Source organism: Trachinotus anak, unplaced genomic scaffold, assembly GCF_046630095.1.
Source record: "Trachinotus anak isolate AG129_WGS33_773 ecotype Australia unplaced genomic scaffold, CSIRO_AGI_Tana_v1 ptg000024l, whole genome shotgun sequence".
NCBI lineage: Eukaryota > Metazoa > Chordata > Actinopteri > Carangiformes > Carangidae > Trachinotus > Trachinotus anak.
The window spans coordinates 9,422,229-9,447,671 of record NW_027273875.1 but is presented as its reverse complement, the minus strand read 5'-3'; the positions used below and the strand labels follow the sequence as shown (position 1 = coordinate 9,447,671).

The 25,443-nt window shown below is 39.4% G+C and overlaps 1 protein-coding gene across 3 annotated transcripts in view; it reads right to left on the bottom strand.

Annotated features, from left to right (window-relative positions):
• Positions 1 to 25,443, bottom strand: part of LOC139607838 (seizure protein 6 homolog) — an 85,457-nt gene that overhangs the window by 38,438 nt on the left and 21,576 nt on the right. For 2 of the 3 annotated variants that reach the window (XR_011684905.1, XM_071461085.1), the window contains exon 2: positions 217 to 978. Coding sequence is in view for 2 of the 3 variants with exons in the window: in XM_071461085.1 (XP_071317186.1) it covers positions 217 to 978 (762 nt within the window). In the remaining variant the exon portion in view is untranslated. The remainder of the gene's footprint in view (positions 1 to 216; positions 979 to 25,443) is intronic. The other variant, XM_071461086.1, reaches the window with a different exon arrangement.

Here is a 25,443-nt window from a genome sequence, read left to right as displayed (position 1 = left end):
GGCTGTGTGCAGCATGTGAAATGAACAGCAGTGATGCTGATGACCCGATGCTTAATTTTCTTGTCCTCTGGAATGGATGTGTTAAATCTTTGGGGGAAGATACTTTCCATTTTGAATTTACAATGGTTGTTTTATTGCAGCTGCTATTTATTTCAAAGTCACTTGAAAATTGTAACTTGTACATCTGTGAAAGTCAGAAAACATGAGCACACCTACCTGTTGTTTGTGTGATGGTGATGGTGGTAGTTGTGATGACGGTTGTGGACATTGTGGTGGGACCTGCTGCTCGGGACACCTCAGTTAGGTTGGGGGGTGGGTGATCAGGGTTGGTTTTGTACTTCAGTGGTGTTTCCTTAGCATCCCCTTTCTCCATCCTCACTGAGAAGGGTGCAAGGGTGGCGCCTACTGGAAAAGGAGGCTGACCTCTCTGTGAGGATGAAGAAGCCAATGGGTTGTTGTCACTTCCTGAACCTCTATTATTTGGAGTCACTTGAGTGGTGAGGGAGTCTGTTGTTGGCTGTACCTTGTCTGCCTCCCCGATCTTCTCCTTGGAGGACTTCTTTTGAGGGAGAGACATGGGTGGCCTTGGTGTTGTGGGAGAGAATGTGGTCAGTGGAGAGGTGGCAGCCGGCGTGGCAGTAGTGGCAATGTCTGAGAAGGCCGGGGCATCCTCATGGGGCACCAGTTGAGTGGCAGGGTCTCCCGCATCCGATGCAGACACAGTGCCTGGCATGGTGGGATATGCAGCCACAGAACCATCCCTCCTAAAAAAGTGCTGGTCCCCCTGGAAGTCCCTTGTAAGTAGGTGCTCATGAAGGAGCAGGCCCTTGAGAACAGGCCGGTGGTTGGGGATGTTCATTGGTGAGACAGTGGTAACCAAGTGGATTTCGCTCTCTGTGTCCTGTGTCGGTGAGTGTGTGAAGAGGTCCCTTTCTGGGTCCAGTGTTCTCTTACTGATGCCATTGCTTTCCTTTGGACCTGAGAGAAAAGAATAAAGATTATATGGTTGTGTTAAGCAAAATATGACAGTTCAGTGAACTACAAAGGCAACATACAGAACACATCAACTCTGCCAGCCTATAATCTACTTAAATTATGCCTAAGGAGCTGACAGGCTGTCCTCTCGTATAATTATTCCATATATGTTTTGTTGCTATTTTAATCAGTTCATTATGTATGTGTGTGTGTGTGTGTGTGTGGCATTGGGGAGTAAGGACAGTGGCATGGTATAATCCTTTATACTATCTATTATAGGAGCTTTAATTTTAGCAGAACAGTCTGGTGACTTGACATACAGTCAGAAGGTCACTACAAACATCGTAATGTATACATGGTACTAGATGATAGTAGTATCACATGTGTATAATTTATTGTCAAGTGTCTCCTCTCAGTACTTGACATGCTATACTGTACATTTCACTGAACTACCAAAAAAGGACATTATTTTAAGGTCCCTGCAGATTACTACTGACAGTGGTGAGGAGCAGCTTGCAAAAAGCCGCTTTATTATCAGAAATGAATTCCACAATCACACCCCTACAGGCAGTGAAATCTCAGAGCCCAGAAACCCTGAGAAATAGTCTAGTTACTTGCGGGATAAAAAGGTTTAAAAGCATTTTTTTTCTAAGGCCTCCTTTTATAGGCTAGTATCCCTATTCCCTCTATTTTTCAAACTCACCAAGACACACACCATTCAAACACAGTGCAGGGCAGGCATTATTAAAAGTTCCACAAGAAAAGCACTCGACCAATGAAAAGTCACTAAACCTGTGGATGGAAACTGCAAAACACCCACACATCACACGTCCAGATTTAGAAGATTAAAATACATTGTAATAATGGCTCCAGTAAACAAATTAAAACAACAAAAATAGTTTTCCCTATTACAATACACCAGGAATTTGGATGCAGTACACTCTTACTGCCTACACTCTTACTGATTAGTATAATGTATTGTAGTGTGAAATATTATTGCAAGTCACAAAAGACACTTGCTGACACAAGTTTTAAACATGGGACTTTAACATGACACTTGACAGTAATAGCCAAAACAGCAGATCCTCTCCGCAATGACTTTGGCATTTTGACAGTGATACTGCTAATCCATTCAAAAGACAGACTGAGCTCCACTTGTAATGAAAGAAACAGGCATATAAACACTGTTACACTTTAGTAATGAAATAATGAGCCACCTCAGGCAGATGCATACATTTAAGATTGGATTTAAACCATAACTTTCAAAGATAATAAAGTAATACCATCAGTGTGAAGTACGCAACACAAACCTGATTATTATTACAGGATTAAACCTGCACATGTTCGCTACACCTGTCTTTGTGACACCTGTCTTAACAACAACCAGCACTGCACAGTAAAAGTGTCACCTATTTCCCCTTAAATGAGGCGGTGAATATTTGCTTCAGGCAAGTAATAAAAAAATGGCTATGGAGGTTTCCTCACCTACAGAAAGTGACTAGACAAATACAAATAAACACCACAGCCCAACATATAATTCAACTCACTATGTCGTTTTAATCATCGTATCTTTTACAGCCCAAGACGGACAGTCAGGCCAATCACTTCATCAAGTGTAGCCAAATGACTGCTCTGTGAGTCCAAGACAACCATATTTACCCCATTATCTGCTACATTTCCCTCACATCAGTTGTTTGGGGGGAAGCTGATGAGTCGATGGATCCGACCACTGCAAATCCTTAAATGCTCCAGACAGTGTAAACATCAGCAGAGATAAACTTCTCTGCATGTCCTCAGTGGCTTTGATGGGATGGTTATCCTGAAATTATCAAATGTTGTCCAGCTGGCTGCTAGTCAGACTATCCATGCTCAGATGACAACAAGGAGTTTTGCCTCATTTATTTATGTGGAAAGGGATTTTGTGAGGTTTTGAAATTCTAGTGCTGACTTGCTGTTTTAAGGTGTGTGTGTATATCTTGGCAGGATTTCTTTATATCTTGTTAGTATAGAGGTGAAAATGCAGTGTGTTTTTCTGGGTAATGCTGGACAAAATAATGAAATGTCTGCTGACTAAAAATACTACAGCTGACTATGAATTCTTGTTGCCAGCATCAATGCAATCTCCATGTCTCTCTTTTTGCATCTAATTTTCAGAACTTAATTGTTTCACCTCCTGTTCATCTCTGCTCAGTGCAGCTGGACACTACATGGCAAATTTGCAGTTTAAAGCTACAAATATTAACATAAAATAACTCTATGCATTTTCAAGTATCACATGAATAAGATGAATATTGAAAACACTGAGGGAGTTCATATAAGCCTGTCATGTCATTTAGCATCCATTAAGTCCTGCAAGTGTCCCCCCTCTCCAGGTAACCAGAAACATTTGGCTCTCCTACTCTGATTTGATTCATCAGACCAGGTCACCTTAATCACCAATGGACAGGGGTCAGCGTGGGCACTCTCACCACTCTGAGGCTTTGCAGCATAATATGAATCACTGTTTTATTATAAGGTTTTCAGCAACTTGTACTACAGTATTTCTTCTGTGGAATGACACCACACAGGCCAGCCTTTGCTCCCCACTCATATCAGTGAGCCCAGAATGACCATGACCCTTTCCTTGGACCATTTTTGGTAGGTACAGACCACTGCATGCCAGCAACCCCCCACAAGACCTGCGGTTTCAGAGACACTCTGACCCCGAGGTCTTGCCATCGCAATATGATACTAGTCAAAATCACATAGATCCGTGCACTTGGCCATTTTTCCTGCTTCCAACACATCAACTTAAAGAACTGACTGTTCATGTGCTGCCTAATACATCGCACCCCTTGACAGGTGCCATTGTAACAAGATAATCAATGTTATTCACTCCACCTGTCAGTGGTTTTAATGTTGTGGCTGATGGGTTTATGTCTACATGAAACAATACCTTGACACCTTAATTAGCTTGCATTCTGGGCGACAGTTTGTCTTAATGAGGCAGAAAAGCTGCCAGCGCACTTTTCATACTTATGGATGAAAGGATGTTGTTGACACAGTTCGAAAAATGAGTGAGATATTATCAGGCTGTGTGTTTTTATTAACTACAGCGTTCCAAGAGGATGAGGGAGAATGAGGAACTTTAGAGGTAGGTAATGAAATGTGGCATGTCACGGCTGAAACACATCATCGCTGCTTTACATAGGCAAATATGTTGTGTGTAGGACAGCATCTCAAGTCTGCCTGACATTTCCTTATTATGTTTGGCCATTGAAATTCCATATCATTTATCCAGAAAAAAAACCCCTGTGTCTGAATTGGATCCTACATCTTCTGCTTGACGGTTCATGATGAAGTTCATGGCCTTCTCTGGTTTAATCCTCATGATTAAATTATAAAGCTTGCACAGTCTACAACTGACTGGCTCATTTTGGCTCTATTGATTACAAGCGCAGTTGCTTTTCTTGCATATGAAATAGATGCTTAAATCTTCTTGCCAGGGGGTAAACCTTCAAACATCGGAAAACTATAGCGTGAAGTGTATATTTAGGTTTTAAGTGAGAAATGGCGTCTGAATAAATGTGAAAATTGACTGTGCCACAGGAGAAGCTCTACTTTGCTCATAAAACTTTGAAAGCAATTGCAAACCATTGTAATGTTTTGCTGATGCAGAGTGTTGTTAACATCATCCAGCATGCTAATAAAAGTTTGATCAGGCTATTCACGAGGAAGAGTAAACAATTTTGTTACAAAGCCTCTCCCAGGCTGACATAATTGACACATGGTTTTACATTTTACTAGCAGCCCTGACAACACCACATTTATCTTTCTTAGCGACAGAAGCAATTCAAAGACCTTTTTGATGTTCTAAGATGGAGGAGAAATATTTCCTTGTAGCCTTATTCTGTCACAACAAGAGGAGCCAAAGCTGCGCTATCAAGGCAAGCTAAGCATATTTGACATGTCTCACTAGCAGAGAGAATAAAGAGTGTAATCGGAGGTCTTCATAAATGATTTAAACATATATGGCTGCCCCACTCCTCATAACTGGAAAGTATGGAGGGATCTCATGCTAAAGCTGGAGAATGATCCTTTGGCCGAGATGATTGCTATTGCAGCATCAAACTGGCGACTGACCTCCTGACTAGCCTCTTATTTTCTTACCTCATCACCTTTTTTGTCTTTATCTGTGGTGGTCAGCTTTTGACCATCCAGCTGCTGCCCTTCAGTCAGAATATCGAGTGAAAGTGGAGAGTGAGAATGGGGAACTGGGTTAAACCGGAGTTTCTCATACACGGATCAATGCAGGATCAATGCGTACAGGTTGGAGACCTCACTGCGGTGATTACAGAGGAGCATGCAATGCTACCATACTGTTCTCATGTCTGGACTTAACTGAATGTTTACAGTTGAAGTTTCCCAGAAGAAGTGGAGCTGAAAACTGAATTTTAATGTCATTTGTCGAGTATGAGTGTGATAGAAATCAATGAATACAAAACAGGAAATAGCAAAGTAGGATACACAGTCTCATTTTATGAGTCTTATCAAGTTGCAGCCATTGTTTGCAAATATGACAAAATTTGCCTAAATTGACAGTGGCTGATTACTATTCCAGTCTGTAAATTATGTGAATTGTTTTATGTCTCAGCTGCTGAAAATCCTGACAACTCAGATTAGGGTTTGGTTGTGAAACATCATAGTTACAGCCTACTAAATTCAAATATGTCTGAAAATGCAAAGCATATTGTCATATGACAAACTGCCAAGCAAATTAGATGATTTCAAAATGTAAATTAACAGAGCATGTAAAGGCTAATGGTAAATTTGCTAAAAAAAATTTAAAAAAAATTCGGCCCCACAGCACAAGGCGCTGGGAGCCTCACCAGCATCAGAGCTGCACTTGTCACTGTAATGGGAAGTGTATTGTAACTGGTAAAGGCATATTGTGGTATTTACTTGGATTTGTTGTAAGAAGTCCCGCCCACTTTGATCAATCATCACCAAACTTTGCGCCTGCACTCAGAAACACGTCCACTTCACATATACCAATTTTCATACAAATCCTACTGTGACGACATGTAAATGTTCGTGATTTTTGGTGCCCTCTATTGTCGGATTTGTGCCAACAATATGTGTTTTTTAGGTTGTTAAAAATATTTTTTTGCTCATAACTTGGGAACTTTTTATCGTGCAAAAATTATTTTGATAACTTGTAATCAGGCACATGTGGAGATGTTATGTGCAAATTTCCACACAGGTCAGGCTTAAACTGTAGGAGGGGTTTGAAAAAGTACATTGTGCATATGTAACGACTTGTCAAAAAAATAAATAGAGGAAGTGGGCGTGGCCTGTGTCATACGATTAAGCCCCATTCAGGGAATGCAGTGATATAAGTTTTTTGAACGTACCACCAAAAAGGTGGGAGATATAAGGCAAAATGCGTTTACCTTGATTATGGCGCCCCTGATAGCACACAGATGTAATTTCTGTTATGAAAGGTCTCTGTATCAGTCAACAAGTACACTATGAATTTCATGGCTGTCAGATTAATGTTTCAGGTGAATTAAATTGTTTTTATTTTGTCCTGTAATAAGCCCCGCCCATATTTGACCAATCATTACCCCCTTTGGTGCATGGCCTCAGGAATGGTCTTGGAGCGTACCCACCAAATTTCATAGAAATCAGTGCAGCCATTTATGAGATATAAACTTTCCACATTTGTAGCGCCCCCTAGTGGCCAAGGTTCGCCAAATTAGGTCCATATCCTCACAGTCCCATGCCAATCATATATCTAAAATTTAGTGCTAATAGGACTTTGTTTGGGGAAGATATCTAACAATATGTATTTTAATTGCAAGTGATAAAATTTTGTTTGTCAATAACGTGAGGAAAATGTTTTGATAACTTTAGATCAGGTTGGCCTGAAACTTGGCATTATACATGCCAAGTTTCAGGCAGATCAGTCAATAATTGGAGGAGGAGTTCGAAAAAGTATGTATTGCATATTTCATGATTTTGTGAAAACGTTCGTCAGGTAGCAATGGGTGAGCTCATAAGATTTGGCTCAATTCAGGGAACAAGAGTATGTAAGTTATTTGAACGCGAGACATGCGGTTTGGGAGTTATGGGCCAAAAGGTGTTTACCTTGATTATAGTGCCCCCTACTGGCAGGCATGTGTCAATTCTTGCATACCAGCTGCTGTACCTACCCTGCCAAAAGAACCATCCTACCTTGAGGTCCTACCTCAGTTTAGTGGCGGAAAAATAAAAAAGAGAAGAAGATAGAAGAGGAAGAGAATAAAAAAGTACAATAGGGTTCCCAGCACCAATGGTACTGGGAGACGCGTTGCCTTCCATACATGTCCCCCAGCCCACCGTGGGCTTGGACCCCTAAAAAACATAGTTTCTTGCCAGAGGCTGCACATGGGGTGGTAACAACCCCCAGTGGAATCTGATTGCCCACCCTCTGCCACCTCCCCTCCCTCCTGAACATGGCCGACAATTACCTTGACATTGTTCGCTGTCATTGTTCATGTACAGAGAATATATAACCTAAACAGTTGACAATGACAATATAAAATAACAGTCTGTTTATTGATGATGGATGATGCAAATATATTATCCAAGAACATTCTGCGCACTTTGCAATACAAAATCTACCAGTATGTCTGGTTTAGTGTTGTTACTGGCATAACCTCTGCTATCCATTTGGATTTATTTTGTTATCCATACTTGAATTACCATCAAGCTGAAAAAAATTTGAACCTTTCCCAGGCCCTGATTTCCGATATAGAGACACAGGCAGTCCCTGGTCTCACCTGTCTCCATTCATAGTTAGAAAATCACACTATACTGACAGTCTATTTAAATTTACTGTGCTTGAAGGACTCCAATCACGTATAGATGTTCTGTAATATGTTGGCATAACCAGTGTGCTGCCACAACAAAGTGATCTTGATGTGCTCTGTCAGTTTCACAGAATAGGTGTCATGCTATCATATTTAACCCTTCACACGCTAGCAAGTTGCATCAAGTTCCAGGCACTGGATGAAATCACAAAGAGATTGCATATGTTAACATTTCTGACAGTTGTGCTCCGCATAGCATTGTACGACTCATAGTCACAAGTGTTCCTATAGGCTAAGTGCAAGTGCAGAAGACATGGGAGCTAATGTGAAATCTGATGTAGCCTGTTACTCCGCAACTCACTTAAATCAGATTTACAACAGTAGAGCTGAAGGTAGATACCATGCGGCACATCCAAGAGGTTATGTGAATAACTGCATTACATCACACAAACACTGGAGCTGCTTAATTAGAGTTAATTCATAAAGTCAAGATGGTAATGAACATAACACAATGAGATTACAGTGACCTTATTCTAAGCAGTGACACAAATACAGTAAAATACCATTTATTGTCCTTGGGGAAATATAGTGAGTGAAATTTTTCTTCCATGAGTGCATCCAGGAGAAGACATTCAGGATATACAAGGTTCTCAGAGGAAGCAAAAGGGCTTAACAGAATACAGTAGGTTCTACAGGAACCAGTCCTTATGTTCCGTCACATCCAGCAATAATGTAACATCATCCTTGTTACTGATGTTTAACACTGTTTAAATAAGTAAATATGCAAGCATCCTCTGGTTAATGATGCAGAAAAATCAGACTTGTCAGTATAAAATTATCAAAACCAATGTGGATGTTTATGTAAAACTGATCTGGGTAATCTGAGGTGAAGCACAAAGTGATGTGGTGAAAATAAATACACCCTTCTTTTCTTTCTGGCAAGGCACTTATCCTCTGAAGGTTGTGAGCTACATAACACACTGCCACATAAATAAATTGTTAAAAACACATGGTCCTAATAAATCTTAAAAATATATCTTAGTAAGAGAGTGAACAGGATGTTATTCCATGTCTCAACTGGGCTGCCCATTTCTTTTCCTGTGATGAAAGCATTTGGCAAGGCAAATAATATAAGCTGTGTGTGAACTCACACATCCTTTGAAGGCTGCATCTGATGACCAATTGCATTGCAGCGGTGCAACAAGAATCATTTAAATGCAACAGAGATATGTGTACTTCATTTCCCGGGTAATCGTGGCTCAACCTAACCCAAAAGTCATTGTGCGCAAGTGATGAATCACTTTGGAAGCACTTTTTGAAAAGAGAATATGGAGAACTCATTTCGGTTCAGCCTCTGCAATGGCTGCGAAAGCCTGATCTTCGAAGACAGTGTCCTTTGAAGGATGTGGCCAATGAATTGAGAAATTGTCCGAGATTGCTTAAGACTTTTAAACTTATGAAGCTTGTTTCCAATTGCTCATCTCCACTGACCCAATTATAATAAGAGGTGTCCAGCCATCTGGATTATGTGTGACATTTAGAGTGGAGTTAAAAGCTCACACTTCACTCTGATTTTCCATGGGTCCATGACAGTCTCGCAGTCTACACTGGCTAAGATGGCAGAGTGAGCAGTCATAGGGGAATCCTCCTCAAGATGGCAACAGACAGCCTCCTCTACTCAGTTGCATATCAATGGAGTCATCAGTGAACACTCAGTGCATGGATAGAGCGCTAATAAGATGGGACAAGCCACACTTGAGGCAGGCGGCTGATTGACATCAATCTCCTTATATCCAGGGGCTTTATTTCCCTATTATTACTGAGAGTCACTAGACAAGCAAATCAATAAGCAGCTTCCGTTGGGCTCAGATACAAGGCTTTCAGATCACTCTACACGACTCCTTCTGGGGTCCTCGGTGGAAGTTAGCGCTCATGAATTCATTTTAAGACCTAAGGTGAAAATTTCCTGTTTCTTGTCATTTGCTTGCGTTTCCTGCAGTATGTGCAGATTCTACAATTGTTTGTATAAAGCAATGAGGAAAGACTAGAAAATAATGGGGTGAAACTGATAAATGATTCCATTAGTCAACTTAATGAATTGATCATTTAATTTGGTTTGTGGGTGTGACAGGTCTCTGAAAGTGGAAATAAATAATGAAAAAAAAAAAGTAGCAGGAAGGAAATGAAGAAATTTAAATTAAGTGAGCAGTGGCTGGAAGAACCAGCCTTTAAAAAAAAACAAACAAACAACAATAGGTCACAGTTTCTTCCCTCACATAGTGATTTATAGCCTAAAACCAGAGTAGTGCTTCCATAATTACGTAGCGATGCCAATTTCAAAGCATCAGATTTTCCTTTTAGAGTCTGTGTGGTTTTTCAGTCATGAGGATAACACAGCTATTGAGATGAGACAGACTCTTATCCTCCATCTGCCCTTTGACTTCATTGAGCGGAACCATAACTTTTCCCTTTCATTTATTACGGCCTGTCTGTGTTCCGGTTCATTGAGCATTGTCCTTCAGACAGGCTCTAAACAAACTGTCTCTTAATGGTGCTAGGAAACTCATAAGACCTGACCTTTAAGCTGGAGCATAACAAAAACAGACTTACCCAGCACCACTATTTGCATGAAATCTACTGTAAAGCATTAAAGCTTCAGAGGGTAAATGGGTCAACCTTAAACAAATCTGAACTCTATGAAGGGTTGAATTGGCAATGGATTGTTTTATAACCTATCACTCTGTTAGCCAAATCAATTTGTGTTCCCCATGCCGCTATTATCCCTGTTTTTTTCTTCTTCAATACATTTTTTGTTTCATCTTTTATGTTGTTTTTCTCTTTCTTTCAGAGAACTATGGGCTGAATGAGTACAATACATGTCTTGTTGTACAAATGTCTGGTATCAAAATTACATCAGTTCTGTAATCATGGAAAAAACTGTCTTATATAGAAGCTGGATCCTTGCTGTATTTCAATTTACCAATGTGCTGCATCCCAGAAAATACTGGGAGGAATGTCTCTTTTCACACTTCATTTCCTTCCATTAGAGTAATTTATCTTTTCATTTTCTTCTCATTTACTCCATGGTGGAGTCAATTAAAGAGCTGTGGGTGAAATAAGACCTACAACTTTGAAATCTGTAGTGGATTACTATATTGTGAGAAATTTGCTAAGTGTGTTTTCACAGTAGTTGTGAAGAAGTAGAAGGATTAACAACAGAAACATTTAATAAGCACGATTATTCTCTCTCTCAAACGCTCTCCTTTGGCTCTGTCCTGTATTACTAATCATGATCAAATCCTAGTTGGCATCCTTCTCACTATAGCAGCTAAATTATATAATGCAAACCTAAATACAGTGATGTTACACTTTAAAATGGTGCTGTTTGTGCATCTGGCTCTTCTCCTGACAGCATAGACATTAGTGGTGAATTTACAGGCCTCGTGATTAATGCCATGCTCTCTGTCCCTTTTCAAAATGATTTCCCAGCCCCAATAACAATTCCATCAGCTCAAGGAAAACACTATTAAAGGAAAACCCTGGCTGATTTTCAACATTATCTGTGTACTTGCATGCCTATGTACACCATTACACTTGTCAATGCTATGTATCATAGAGAGGCTCTTGTTACGCCACAGAATCAGTTCGAGGCCATACACTGAGGCATTTCAGCCTAAAGAACATCTCGATTTTCTTTACAGCAAAGATCATTTGAAACTAGGAAGAAAAAAGTCAACTAAACTAAATACATTGACAACATTTGTCATGTTGTTTTGCAAGTATTGCTTTTGGCACTCAGAGTGCAGACCTTCGCCAAGGCCAAAGTCAAACAACACTAAAAAAAACAAATAAATAAATAAATACACCAGACTTCAGAGAGAAAAAAAACTATTTATAGTTAATGATCTGGACCTGCCCCAGAATTTAAAGTTACTCTCCATACGTGTTTTTAAACTATGTAAAAATACTCTATTCTTTAAGGTGGTTTTCCCACATGAAAAGTGAGAAGAAAAATTAAAAAACGGAGGCTTTAAGCACATCTACTCTTTCTTCCTCACTGAACCTGCTAGGTTGACAGGTGAAACAGCAGCATGTATTAATATGATTAGCGGGGGAAACATCAGAGATACTCAGCCACATGTTTGAGCCTCAGTCAGACCCAGACTCAGGAGCTTTTTAGGAGCTTATTGTGCACCATAAATCAGTGACTAGATGACGTATCAGAACGATAAGCGTAGTTAATTGGATTTGTTGTTTTTTAGCTTGTAACTGGCAGTGGCTGACACAGTGTTAGTAGCTTTGCTAACACAAACTCTCGCTTTCAGTTCTGACAAGAGAGCAGCGCAAATCAAGATGGTCTGTTAGAGGAAACATTGGAGAGACTCAGCTACATGTTTGATCCTCAGTCAGACCCAGACTCAGAGAAGGAGTGTGTTGTGCAGCAAAATTGGCAACTAGCACACATATCAGAATGCTTAGTGTAATTACTATCTTTTATTTGATTATGCTGTTTGTTAACTCACAACTGGCAGTAGCTGACATAGTGTTAGTGGATGTGCAGATGCAAACTCTAGCTCACTGTACTGACCAGGTGTCACGATTGTTTTGCCTGCACGTCATCCCTGAAAGTTGATGAGTTTGGTTTGTGTCTCATATTATATAAAAAACATCATGTGGACATATTTACATGGTTAAAAAAATCTTTGATTTTCTTTATTGAGTTCTTCCCTGGCCCATTACCCATCCCGCCACCAAGTTTGGTGCAAATCAGTTCAGTACTTTTTTGTGTAATCCCACCGACAAAAACACAGCAGAGGCAAAGGTAACAAATACAGTCCTCTTGTGTTCATGTTGCCAGTGGATTATGCAAGCACAGCTGTACACCTTGAAGAAGAGGTAAAAAATCTGTGAGGGGGCCTGCTTAGTGACTCCACCCCTTTTACAGCTTTTTAGTTTCTTTTACTGCAGCAGAATGGAGAAAAGGAAGAAAGGCTCATAAGACTCATTAGTTTTGATACAAATAAACCCATGTTAAAAAAATAAATAAATAAAACTTCAAGGTATTATCTACAACAACACATTTTTGCATAGAATAAATCCAGCAGCTCCCTTCACTCTGGCTGCATCAGCTTCACTCTTTACAGTTTGCCCATATTGTTCAAATTCACTCGCCCAAACACTAATGCAAACTAGAAATCCGTTGCCTCAGTCTTACACTATGTGGGAATCTTCTCCTGCAGAGTCACCTTCCTTTGAAATGAGCCTCCTAACATTCTCAGTAAACCACACACTGTCTCTTTACTGTTTAAGTTCACACTTACAGTTTACCTTGTACTTAAGTTCTCTCCTGACCAGCTGCTCCATTTGTCTAGCCCTTTATACTCTAACATACAGCACCGCTCCTGTGATCTGTGCTTCCTGGTGCACTCACACACATATGGTACACACAAAGCTGAATAGACACACAGACACACACTGCAAACCCTGTTTTAACACAACTCTGTGCTTCACTTGTGTATCAAACCCACAGCCAGGCTCAGGCTTGACAACAAACTGAATTGTGTCTCATTACTCATGCTCAAAATAGTCAAGCCGAGTCATGTCTCAGGATGATATTAAGAACAGTGCTTTATTGCGCTGTTCTCTGAATATGAGACTGAGCGTTTGGTGTGATATTTCAAATTTGTGGTCCAAGTGTTGCTCCAGGCCAGCGCTGATTAGTTCCACATGCTACCATTAGGAACTTGTGAGATAATCATGACATGAACATTATATTTTCATCAATGATTTCTGGTATGGTTACTAACCTATCAGACACAGGGTATGCAAGGTGTGGTATGCAGGGAATCAGCAGTCCATTTCCTCTACAAAATAATATTTTTCCTCTGTATTTTCCTTCAGCCGTTCATGTTTAAAACCCTGGTCAGGAATCTCCACTGATGAGAGGGTACAAATTCAGTTTAATAGCGCTGAAGAGACTAAAGGAGAGCAGAAACGATTACATTCAAGTGTGAACCTTAACCTTCTCGATTGGTTGGAAAGCAGCAAATGAGTAGATTTTCAGACAAAATTCCCTCTTTTTTGGCACTATAACATCTGCCACAGTCAGGGCAATGTGAACAGCACAAGTATTTTCTGTGCACTCTGTGAAAGTAAGCAAGCAAAAAAGAGCGTAATAGGTCAAAGGGGCTATAAAAAAAAAAAGAGAAAAGTTAAAAGGATGAGAGAAACCATGTTTAAAATTGTTGTATGTTTTTGATATGTGATGGTTGAATCCCTTTTAAGAAAAAGCAGTCACACGGTTAGATAGAAAGACCCACTATTAGGTTATCATTCTTTTGAGGGAGATGTTATTTTCTTCCTTCTAAACATGACAGACACATACTGGAAAATTGCATCTAAGTGGAGAGATGGTGTTCACCTAAACATAGGAAAGATGCTTGAGTCTGTTGTTTTGGCTTTGATCAGAACTACAGCTTGATTTCTTACACTACAGCTTTCTATTTTAACGTGTTCAACCCTCTTGTAAGTTGCAAATATATATATTTTTTTCAGTCAGTGCCAGCTGGATATCTGTGGAAAACATTTTAAAAAGTTTTCTACTAACCAGCGCGGTGGTGAATTAGATCCAGATAGTAGTAAGAGTAGTTGCTGTAATATTACACTTATCAGTCTCTTTTTAACAATGAAAAACCATTTCAAGCATTTAAAAAAGTAATCGATAACAGTTCAGCTTTTGTCATCCTCTACCTGCATCAAATCTCAGCAATTTTGAGAAAACATTTTTCAAAGCAATCCTGAAACAAGATTCAGAACATAAAATACGAACAATAATAAGCTAAATCCTGGAGGGAGAGAGAGAGAGAGAGAGAGAGAAAGAGAGAGATGTCTTCAAGCAGAGGCATTTTAATATGCTGGCCGCATGTGATGTTGAAATTAGTTTTATGCGTTTTGGCAGGGGGATGCCAGAGAGCAAAGCTAGGTGAGGGCCTGTGAGTACACAAGTCTGAAAACATAAATGCTGTAAACCAAAACACAAGCTGCCTATTGGGAGGTGAGGGGAAACAATATTAACACTGACAGTGATGGATGATGCTGCTTCCTGTAGAGGTCTGATAGATACACAGCCGAGAAGCACCGTGCTCTGGACTGCACGTGATCTCCGTGTGCATGAAACTTGCATTCATAAGTAACAGGTGAACATAACCAATGTGCCTTTTCTTAAAGATAAATTGGTTTATTCTGTACTTTTTTCATTTATATTTACCAGCTGGACCGTCACTGTAAAGTAACTGTTGGCTATAGAAAATTCATTCATACCGTGGAGCACTGCTTGCATTGTCTCTAAACAATTACATGTTCAGTCTTACAAATTTATGAACCACCACTGTTTAGGCTTGTGACATCATCTGTCTCAGCAGCATGTGCTGATAAAGTTGTTTTTTTTAATATGTGGAATTCTTGGTCAAAACATCGGATTGCTGCAAAACATAATTTATCATTTATTTTGCCTGGAGATTAAGCACCAAAAGACAACAGTGTAACATAATGGCATATGGATGGTTTACCCCAGCAATTGCTATGTGTACATGAGTGTCTGCGTGTGTCTGAATGGTGCTCACTAGCTTTCCTTGGCTATCAGTAATGTCACAACAAACATCCAGACATCCAACAGCAGACACAAATTAAGTCTAGATCGGTTTACTCTTGCCTCTCAGAAGGAAGAGAGCAGCTAAAGCACAAGATCAACAGCCCTCCTCTCCAAAAAACAATATCCTCTCCTGCCACACTCTGGAGCTAAAATTGATGTTAGCCCTCTCTCACCACATCAGCTCTGTTCAACACATCAGACAGCCACTTGAGGTAATTTAAGTGTAGAACGGCTCCCTTAAACTTCTGTGCTTGCAACATGGGGAAAAGGTTAAAGGGAGATGCGCTAGTGGAGGGTCAAATTAAAAATGAAATTATTGTTGATAATAAGAGATAAGATGTCTCTGGCAGGTACAGATTGGTGATACATTTTTACATTTAAGCATTTTCTTGCCATGGTCTTGTTTGTCAACGTTGGTTAAAAAAAACACATTTATTGATCATATTGACTTGTAATAATCTGGTTATTAGTATTTCATGAAAGCAGGGTGTTTTACCTCTGAACAGTCCTCCAGTAGTTGCTTTAAATAACTGCAAATCGCAGCCTCTTGGAGCTTATTGCATTAATAGATGTGACTGATAGAGCAGGAGTCGAAATACTCTGCTCTGATCTTATTTAAACTTCTCACAGACGAGGAAGGCCCTGCCTCATGGTGCAAGAGCAGGTTATTATGAAGTGCTATAAATTACCACACCACCACGTAATTGGAGAACATCAGTAGAACCAATAAAGTTGAAGCACTGGCAGATGGTAAAAACAAAACCCAGATGATGAACAAGTCTCTTGCCAAGCAGCTGTTACTCTTTGGAAACAGGCTTTACATTAACATTGTTGACTTCATGTGTACAACCTCAAAAACACCACATCACTGCACTAAAGTTGCAAAGTTGTTTTCCACTGGTGTCTGAGTAATGAAAAGAATCATCACATTTTATAAACTTTTTATTTCATTTTTTTCTGTGCTTTATAGCTTCACCAAAATTGGATTTCAGGCCTGGCTACCCTAAGAGGATCTACAAACACATGTGGTGCAAGAGCAAATTTGTGTGGAAGAGAGTGAAAAAAAAAAAAAAGTGTGAAAATTAAAGTGGTTTAGACTGAATGGACTTCAGGTCTGTGGAAGAAGAAAGTGGCAAGTCATTCATCCTGCTCACACCACTGATAATATATATTGTTAATGGTTTGTCTGTTTCAGCTCAGCAGAAATCTTGAAGCATACATCAGGAGGTGGTTCACTCTCGCCCTCTTTCATGCAGCTAAACTGTGCTGTGGGTGGCATTAACTTTTTGCATCATTAATCCAGTTCTATTAATTATAGATCCCTGCAAGCAACAATACTGTGTAACTGGTGAATTGCCAATGAAAACCAATCAAAAATATTACTGCACCAAGAGACAAACACTGGAGTGATAATTCAGTTTGCTTCAAAAAGCATCAGAACCCTCCCATACACACCCATACCTTTCCAATATTGCAAGGTCGGAGGTAACCCATAATCCAATGAGCATGGTAAGCATGCACTCTTCAAATTTGATTTCATACTTCACACATAACTATGAGTGAATGATATCTGTCCTATAACCTCTCTCTGTGTTGGAAGGTTTTCCTCCCCGCCTCTATCTAAGGCCACTTGGAAGATGTAAAAACACCTGTATAGAATATAAATTATTATGTTTTAAAAGCACTTTGTACCACGTTAAATCACACTGAACTCTTTACTCTTGCATGCATTTCCATCGTATCTCCTAGGGAATGAACACTTGGACAAACATAACCAAAAAAACATGGCTGAGAAACCTCCACTAGGCTTACTGTATTTATTATATACATAATAATCCCACAAGCCCCTGGAAATCTGATTTAAAAGATTAACTATTACTATAAAACTTAGAATATGAATGAATGCATAAGAAACAACCATCAATGTGAGTGTTTGTAAATCCTGATTTTCTGGTGCTTATTGAAAAAGAGCACAGAGAAAAAAACAGAAACGCAAAATAAGAAAACTGTAAGAAGCTAATTGAGAAAACAGGTTATTAAAGATTCCTTTAAGATGCAATATTGTTTAAATGAGGAAGCATGCAACACCTTATGTAATCCAGTACACTCATACATAGGACACTGTGAATCCCTTGTACATGGTGTACAATTTGAAACTATATAGGAAGCAATTACATTATTTCAGTTGAATGGCTGATGCTGAAAAATAACTGTGCTGTAATAGTAAAAAAAAAAAAAAATCACATGGAAGTCAACTCTCATAGGATACAGTTATTAGATTTGTCCTAATGCAAACAACTCATATGGCTTCCTGTGATATACCTCTAGTGTGTTTTATGTTTTCATAACTGACACTGAAATAGTGACACTTCAGCTCTGAAGGGACAAACTAACATATTTTCCCAATGACTCCACAGGAAATAACCAGGAGCTAGCAAATACAAGTCCACATCTACTTATTAAGAGTAAGAAATTAAACAGAATTAGCTTCGGCAATTTATCTAAATTGGACCTTCTTCAGAAAGTCTGCCTACAGACATTGCTGCAGAGTTTCAACAGGGTCAATTCAACTTTAAATTTACAGTCTCAGTGCTATACTCCATTCCTGTTCTGAAATAGGCAGCCTCGTGCTTATGTGCTTATGTATAGATGTATTTCAATGTAAATCTACTTCATTTTATTTGAACATGAGGCACCATGATTATTTGCATGCCATCTGGACTGAACTGAACTAAAATAACCGTGGAGGAGCATCAGCTGGGAAGTGAGAGGCAACACAAAGCTGACAGTGCTCTAACAATGAGGGGAAATCTTCCCTCATTTGCCTCTCTTAAGTCTCTTTGTGTACTCCTATTTGAATCCTGTTGAGAATCTAGCACAGCGCCTCAAGGTCTTTAAAGACAGCAGGTGGTCACAACACCCACACCAGCACTAACCCCTGTGTCATCGCACATGCAGGAGACATACATCAAAGCTGATACTCGCATCTGCAGCTGTTTGTTTATGGCATAGCTACGCGGCAAGATAGGAGATGAACAGCTCTTGCTTTTTACCATTTGGCTTAGTTGTCTTCAGCATCAACACACACACACACACAAGCCCTCCTTTCAAATCATCCGTAATGTGTTATGATTATGCTGCAAAATCAAACTTGTCACTGCAGTGTATAACAAGGGAATCTGATTTGCCAAAGAAAATTGCCATGTAATCTCTTTTTTTTGTCAGATGGGTAGCCTTTCATACCTCCCAGCAGGCATAGTTCAGATTTGTCGTGGTTTTCCTTTTGAGATGGTGAACCTGTCCACCAGGAGCAATAAGTCAGATAGATAACGTCTGATCTGAGGTTTTGTTATACAGTGTTGTTTAATACTACACTGCAGTGTCTCTATGTTGAATTACACTCAGGGTGCATCGAGCAGTTATTTAAAATTGTGCAGAACTCAACTGAGTTTAAGGTCTAATACATTTGACTGGAGAAGAGTCAATGACAAGGCCATAAAATGCATTTTAAACCTCACTTTTCTCATAGATCTGTTTGCGTTTGAGGTTCCTACATAAAAGTTCAGACAGTAGCAAGAACTAAAAAAACTTGATATGACTTCATGTCCATATATAACAATGAAAAACCTTATCAGCATTGATCAGTATCCGCTGGCAGGTTTCACAAACATGACCTAAAAACTTCTCTCTTATCTGTTTTCAAAGTGATGTGGACTGACAGTAGCAGTATCATGCATGAAGCCGGGTGAATAATTCAATGTATTTTTTAAAAGGACAAAAGACTAGGAGAGACTGACAACTTGTCAGCGAGAGATAAACTGAGCGAATGAATAAGAGATGAAGAAAATAAAAATGTGTGCTAGCTCATGTAGGTAACCCAGTGCCATCCACTTTTCTGCGGCGTGCTTTTATATGTGTTTACCCCTTTCTTTTCTTTTTTTTTTCTCTTTTGCAGTCATATGTCTTAAAAAGAAACACTTCCTTTTCATTTTTCAGTTGCTGTGTATCCAATGAGGCCTTGGCAGGCATTTCTAGTTCAGAATGGTTTCTAGGTTAGAGAGGTGAAGAGATGTTTTAATGGTGACTAACACTGGCTGCTAATGCCTTTGGCCACTATGTGACTCACTCTTGCTCCTATCAAAGTGAACTCTGACCAAGTGTGTCCAACACGACAGCCGTGCGCAGGGCTGAAGGGGCGCTACACGAACAAGACAGGAGGGAAAGGCTGCAGAGTGTAACTCAAGGCGAGGCCAGGAGGCAGGTTCTGCTATGATTTGACAGTTTATGGTCAGTGCATTTATCACAAATGTCATTCCTCATCACTGTTGAGCTGTACCACACAGCCCACATACATGCAGCACACAGTAAAGGTCTCGATAAAGGCATCAGTGAAGTGCTGGGGAGAGATTTTAATGATATTTTGTTGTAGAAAATGTATTCCTAAAGCTATTTAATAGCCAGCGATGAAATGCCAGATGCCCATGAATTATATAACCATCTAGAGTTGCACAATTATAACATGAGCTGTATTTGATACAGACACAATAGCCCGAATGTTTTTGAGTGGTGACAATAATTCTGTGCAATCCAAGGAGTACCAAACCCCATATTCCAAAACCCAGTCATTTAATAGTAAAAGAAAAATCTCACCTTCATTGTTCAAATTCAGTGGTGATTTGTTTAGGAATGCAGCATGGTGTGAAAAGAGAGACACAGTAAGTGCATGTGAGTGGTCTTGATAAAGAGCATTTTTATAGGCATATATATTTTACCTTAAGTAACATTTTTGTAACTGTCATAAACTATCAAAACTACATTGCAAGCATTTTATTTCAGACTTTAAATGCATATGTCTGTGAAGGTGCAACATTTGTCCCCATCTACAGTTTTGCCCCTTTGATCCAAACCTGAGCGACTTTTAAATGTCTTCATTTGAGCAAGGACACACAAGAAATGTAAACAAAGTCAGTAGTAGTATAGCATGGTACCATATGTGATTGTCTACTACATTGTTAACAGTTCAGGAAAAGTACATATGTGTGCAGATTTTTTTTCCCAATCATCACTACACTGATTGTTTTCTTCCAGTCATCTTGACTTCAAGGCTAGAGATCTCTTGCAATGCGTGTATATTCACTGACTGCACATCTGCAGCCATGTTTTGCTTCTCTGATTTTGGGATTTCTTTTGCCCTTTTAAATCTTTGGATTTAAAAGGGCAAAGGAAATCACAACTTTCCATATGGGACTTACAAGATATTTGTAATGCATAAATAGTTTAAGTCGGATATTTGTGTAATCAGATATTCTGGTCTCCACAAACACAGTGCACCAAAGGCTTGTGGGAAACAGTACAGTACATGATATCATCACCAACCGAGGTTAGAAAAGTTAAAATTGACTATCAGATATCGACCTCAGATTATGAAAGAGTCATTATCATGAGGATCAAATTATCTCTGTCTGCTATGGTGGCAGCAATTTCATAATTGAGACATAACATTTTGGAATAAAACAAGTCAATTAGCAGTGATACCACTCAGTAGTTTGTTTTACCAATTTTTTGTGTAATGCAATTACTCTGAAGCTTGTTCCTTTATTTCACTTTCATGCTGCTTTCAACTCGATCATACCTATATTATATATTTAAGGTCAGGAATTTTTCTACTATACCTTATTCCTGTGTAATATAATGAAAGTTAAATTCAGGGATTGCACCGCTGAGTGTGTGTCTGTGATATGGAAATTTGCAGGCCTTGAAATATATATATATATAATATAAATAGCTAAACATGTTAAAGATTAAACTGCACTACATCAGTACTGTACAGGACAGTTAACATGTACTGTTCCAAAGTCAATTTGCTGGTTAATCTGAGTGGAAAACTGTCGTCACAGTAGTGCAAGGTTAAGCGGTTTGTAGCACCACGGAAAATAAAACCCTGGTCTGATCCTTTAAATCTTGGCAGATCTACCAGCACTGGTGGAAAAAAAACCCTTCCACCCAGCATTACTGGAAACAGATACTATATGATGCACATTGTCTCTTTGTTAAATGTTTGATTAGTTCAGCCTCCTGTGAAAAGAGTTTTCCCATGTGGTCGTCTGATATTTGTCCCATGTTTTGGCAGGAAAAAAATGAATGGACAGATAATTGCAAACCCCATTTAAATCATCCCATTGCCCTTAGTTATTTACTTTTGCCGGAGATAAGGAAAACAGTATACGATTAGATTTTTAAATGCCTTTCAGTGCGATTGCAAAATTGAGTCCTCAGTCTTTATTAGTTTTGACCAGCAACTTTGCAGCCAAGCACAAAGCCAGTCTTCAAAGAGGCCTGAGGTCATAGTGGCACCAGCAGCCTGTGAGTTAAATACTTCAATGAGAGAGGGTCTCTGTTTATCACTTGTTACAGCATCAGTTGTCATCACTACAAAGTCAGCCAGCACCCTCACGCAGCTCCAGCTACCTGTCTGCTCTGTCCCGTGGGGAGGTGAATGAGCAAGTGGTCCGACACATCATGGTGTCAGCGCTGCGAGCGGTGCCAGCCACAAGGTTAAAAGGACAGCAACCTTTATGTACGGCTGTTCACAGAGAGGTTATGCTAATTCTGATCTTGACTGAGCCTGAAAGTGTTGCCTCTTTTTTTTTTTCATTCTGTAGCAACATATCATCATAGTTTCATCGCTTCTCCTGAGGAAACAAATAAATAAAAGTAAAACTAAATAGGAGATTTAGGCTGACTTGGAGCCTGAGAGCATCAGACCTTGTCACCCTTATTTAAATATTCTGGAACCAAAACTCAGACACATATCCATCTGCCCCAAAGGCAATGTTTTGATGTAGGTGTTTACAAAAAGAAAATTAAACAGGAGCATGCAAATGACTGGAAGAATGATGAATGGAAATGAAATATTAATAAGCAAAAAAAGCTTTTACAAACAAGGTAAGGTTAAATAACCCTGAAGTCTAGGTGGTTTGCTTGTTCTGAATTCTCTAGGTCTTTTTATTCTTCATGAAGAATAAAATATCTGCACCTATTCATCTGAGATTCTTTTACCTTATGGAAATCTTTCTTGTTAAAAGTTGGTTTTTTTTACCCCATTGGAATTAATTAGCATCCTGTAGAGCTGTTCTTGGACTATTTGATTTAGGATTTTAAACATTTTCTGTGGCACTTTTCTAATCCAGAAAAAGCAGCCTGTCTCTCCAGTAAACTGCAGTTTCTTCAGTCAATGTCCTCTGCCATCCTGTATCCATCAAGCTTAGCATCAATACTGCTGATGGCTGACTCCCTGCATTGAGGTCTGAGGATGAGGGACATGTCACACAGTGCCAGAGTGATAATCAACCACTTGTGAGAAGTTTCATCCTAAGAGCAGAAGCTCCAGGTGGGATATTTAACAGAAATTGCAGGAATATAGTGACAGACAGTTTCTTCCCTTTACTGCACTAATGCATTGTTTATTCACCGCACAACAAACCAGAACAACAGGCGCTGCCCTAAACCAAAAACATAAATGGAGACTCCTTCACCCAGTAGACTCTCTTTCTTAAAGAGACCATGTCCATCTAACACACAGCCCAAATACAGAAAGGCACACAAAATAACTGTGTGAACATACAGCAAGCTACCAATCGTGGTGAATTTTGTCCATATAGTACGCTTCAATATATCCACTATTACAAATGCATAAGTAAATTTTGCTATCACTTCATAGCCAATGTTAGCATTAACAGCTGTTTACTTACAAGTCTAGAAGTCTTGGTATAGAGTTCAGCATCTAACTTCATTCCTTTACTCACAAAGAGCTGTCAGCTCTTGTTTTGCTTCTATTTCTGTATCTTCTCTTCTTTTCTACTGTAGTTAGCATGCTAATCAGCTAGCCCCAGTCACTTTCCAATACCGAGTCACTGTAGCATCAGGTCTGGCCTGAACAGGTAGCACTTTTCAGAGGTCGGCTTATAACCTCTTGTGTTATAAATGCAATGATAGTTCAATGGGAGGAACTATGTTTGGCAGCAGAGAACACTTACAAACAGCCCCTTTAATATCATAATAGTATTTTACATTTGGGATTGGAATTGTTGTTGCTGCTGTATTGCTCTACACCATAAAAGACTTTATAAATTAGTTGTTTGATGGACTCACAGCAGTTAATTAACTAACAATAAAATACCATTTTATTGCAAATGTTATTTATAAAACTGGGCAGTCAAACATTATTTCTGATTTCTAAACTTTTCCATGCCACACTGGGAAATTCAGCAGCAGCAGCCCCGACCTGCCAACTGGCCTGTAAAGTGCTCCTCTTATCAGCCTGGAATTTATGTCAGCATGTGTAGTGCAATGGCCACATTTACAGATAAAACCATCTATCTCTCTCAGTCTGATGGCTGAGGACAGAGAGAGCTTAGGTCATGTTGCTGTTATAGTAGACAGATAACTGATGAAGCGATGACCCGCCGACGACTCAGAGATTGGCACAGACAGAGTTTTATGGCCCAGAAAAGGTCACGGAAGCCATAAACAAAATCAGATGCCGACTGAGCGGGCAAGGTTGTTGATTAAAACTCCACAATTTTGTTCATAACTCCATGGAGAACTTATAAATGAGACATGGACTCATCGACCAATCACACCATCAGTATAACTCAGAAACAAAGGGTAGCTCAATAGGGTGATAGAGCAGATAAACAACTGACATTTGAGGCAACAAGTGGGAAAAATAGAGCAAGAATAAATAAGACAAACAGGAACGATGGCACCTCTCCGTACCATCCAAAGTACGATAGGTTGCACAGCTTGCAAAACAGGGTAGATTACTGTCATCAAAGATCTTTCAAAGTGCGGACTGCTGAGCTTCACTCGGTTAGCGACATTGCCTTCTGAAAGATTCAGATAAGAAGCTGATTTCCTTAGAGTATTTTTATATCTGTTATTTCTTTGACTGCTGTTATTCTTAAGAAGAAAACTGGTCGAGATCAAACGTGAAGCAAAGATCTTGACATTAAAGGACCGAAACAAACATGTCTGACCAGAGAGCTGATGTTCCCCATGTAGAGGCGTAAGGAAAACCAATGGATTTAATGTCGCAAACTCAAAGATGAGGAATAGCAGAGAAAACTCTTTCATTTAAGGCCCCCCATGAATATCATTTTGTTTTCAAATGATGGTGTTATTCTGTGTGTACGTAAGAATAAAAACCATGGCAATAAAAGTCAAGGTCTGACTACAATTCTTTGTTAAATCTCCTGTTTGAGTGTTCAGTGTCTAGTTAATGACTCTATCAGATGAAAACACACTTTTCCCTGAGATGACCATAATGATGAAAGATAGATGGAGACCGTCCATAGATTATACAAATGTCTTCATTCCTCCAGTGCAATGAGTCACAAGTTTGGCTGTGAATACTCTAAATTATTAAGCTGTTTGTCAGACGTCGGCAACAGATTCTGCACTGACTTTGCATAGTGCTGATGCTGCAACAGGATGCACAATGGCATTTCATTCTGTTTGTGATTGAGTGCAATTGTCAAGCTATGAGCTATAGCGTCATGAAATACATGTTTACTGAGCAAGACAGCCAGTCTCAGACAGGCACAGTTTGTAGGATCAGTTCAGCAGAAGGCCACATGAGTCAGTCAAAAGAGAGCGATTTTCAACAAAGATGGATTAGATGATGAAATTATTAATTGTCATATAATCACTAACAATAACAAACTCCATAACTTACAAAATCTGAATATCTGTGGTTGTTGTGGTAGAATTGGTATAAAAATTCTCAGTTTTTATTGTAAATCACTATGAGTCAGTGGACTTTTTGTGAATTTAATCTTATCACAGTCAGTCATTCTCTGCCACATTTAATACTTTGAATAGCCACAAATAACAATAAAAATCTGATAATTTTACGCTTTCAGATAATACTGTACATCAGCAGAACCGTGATCCCCGAGATAAGGTTTAAAGTCACAGAAGTAG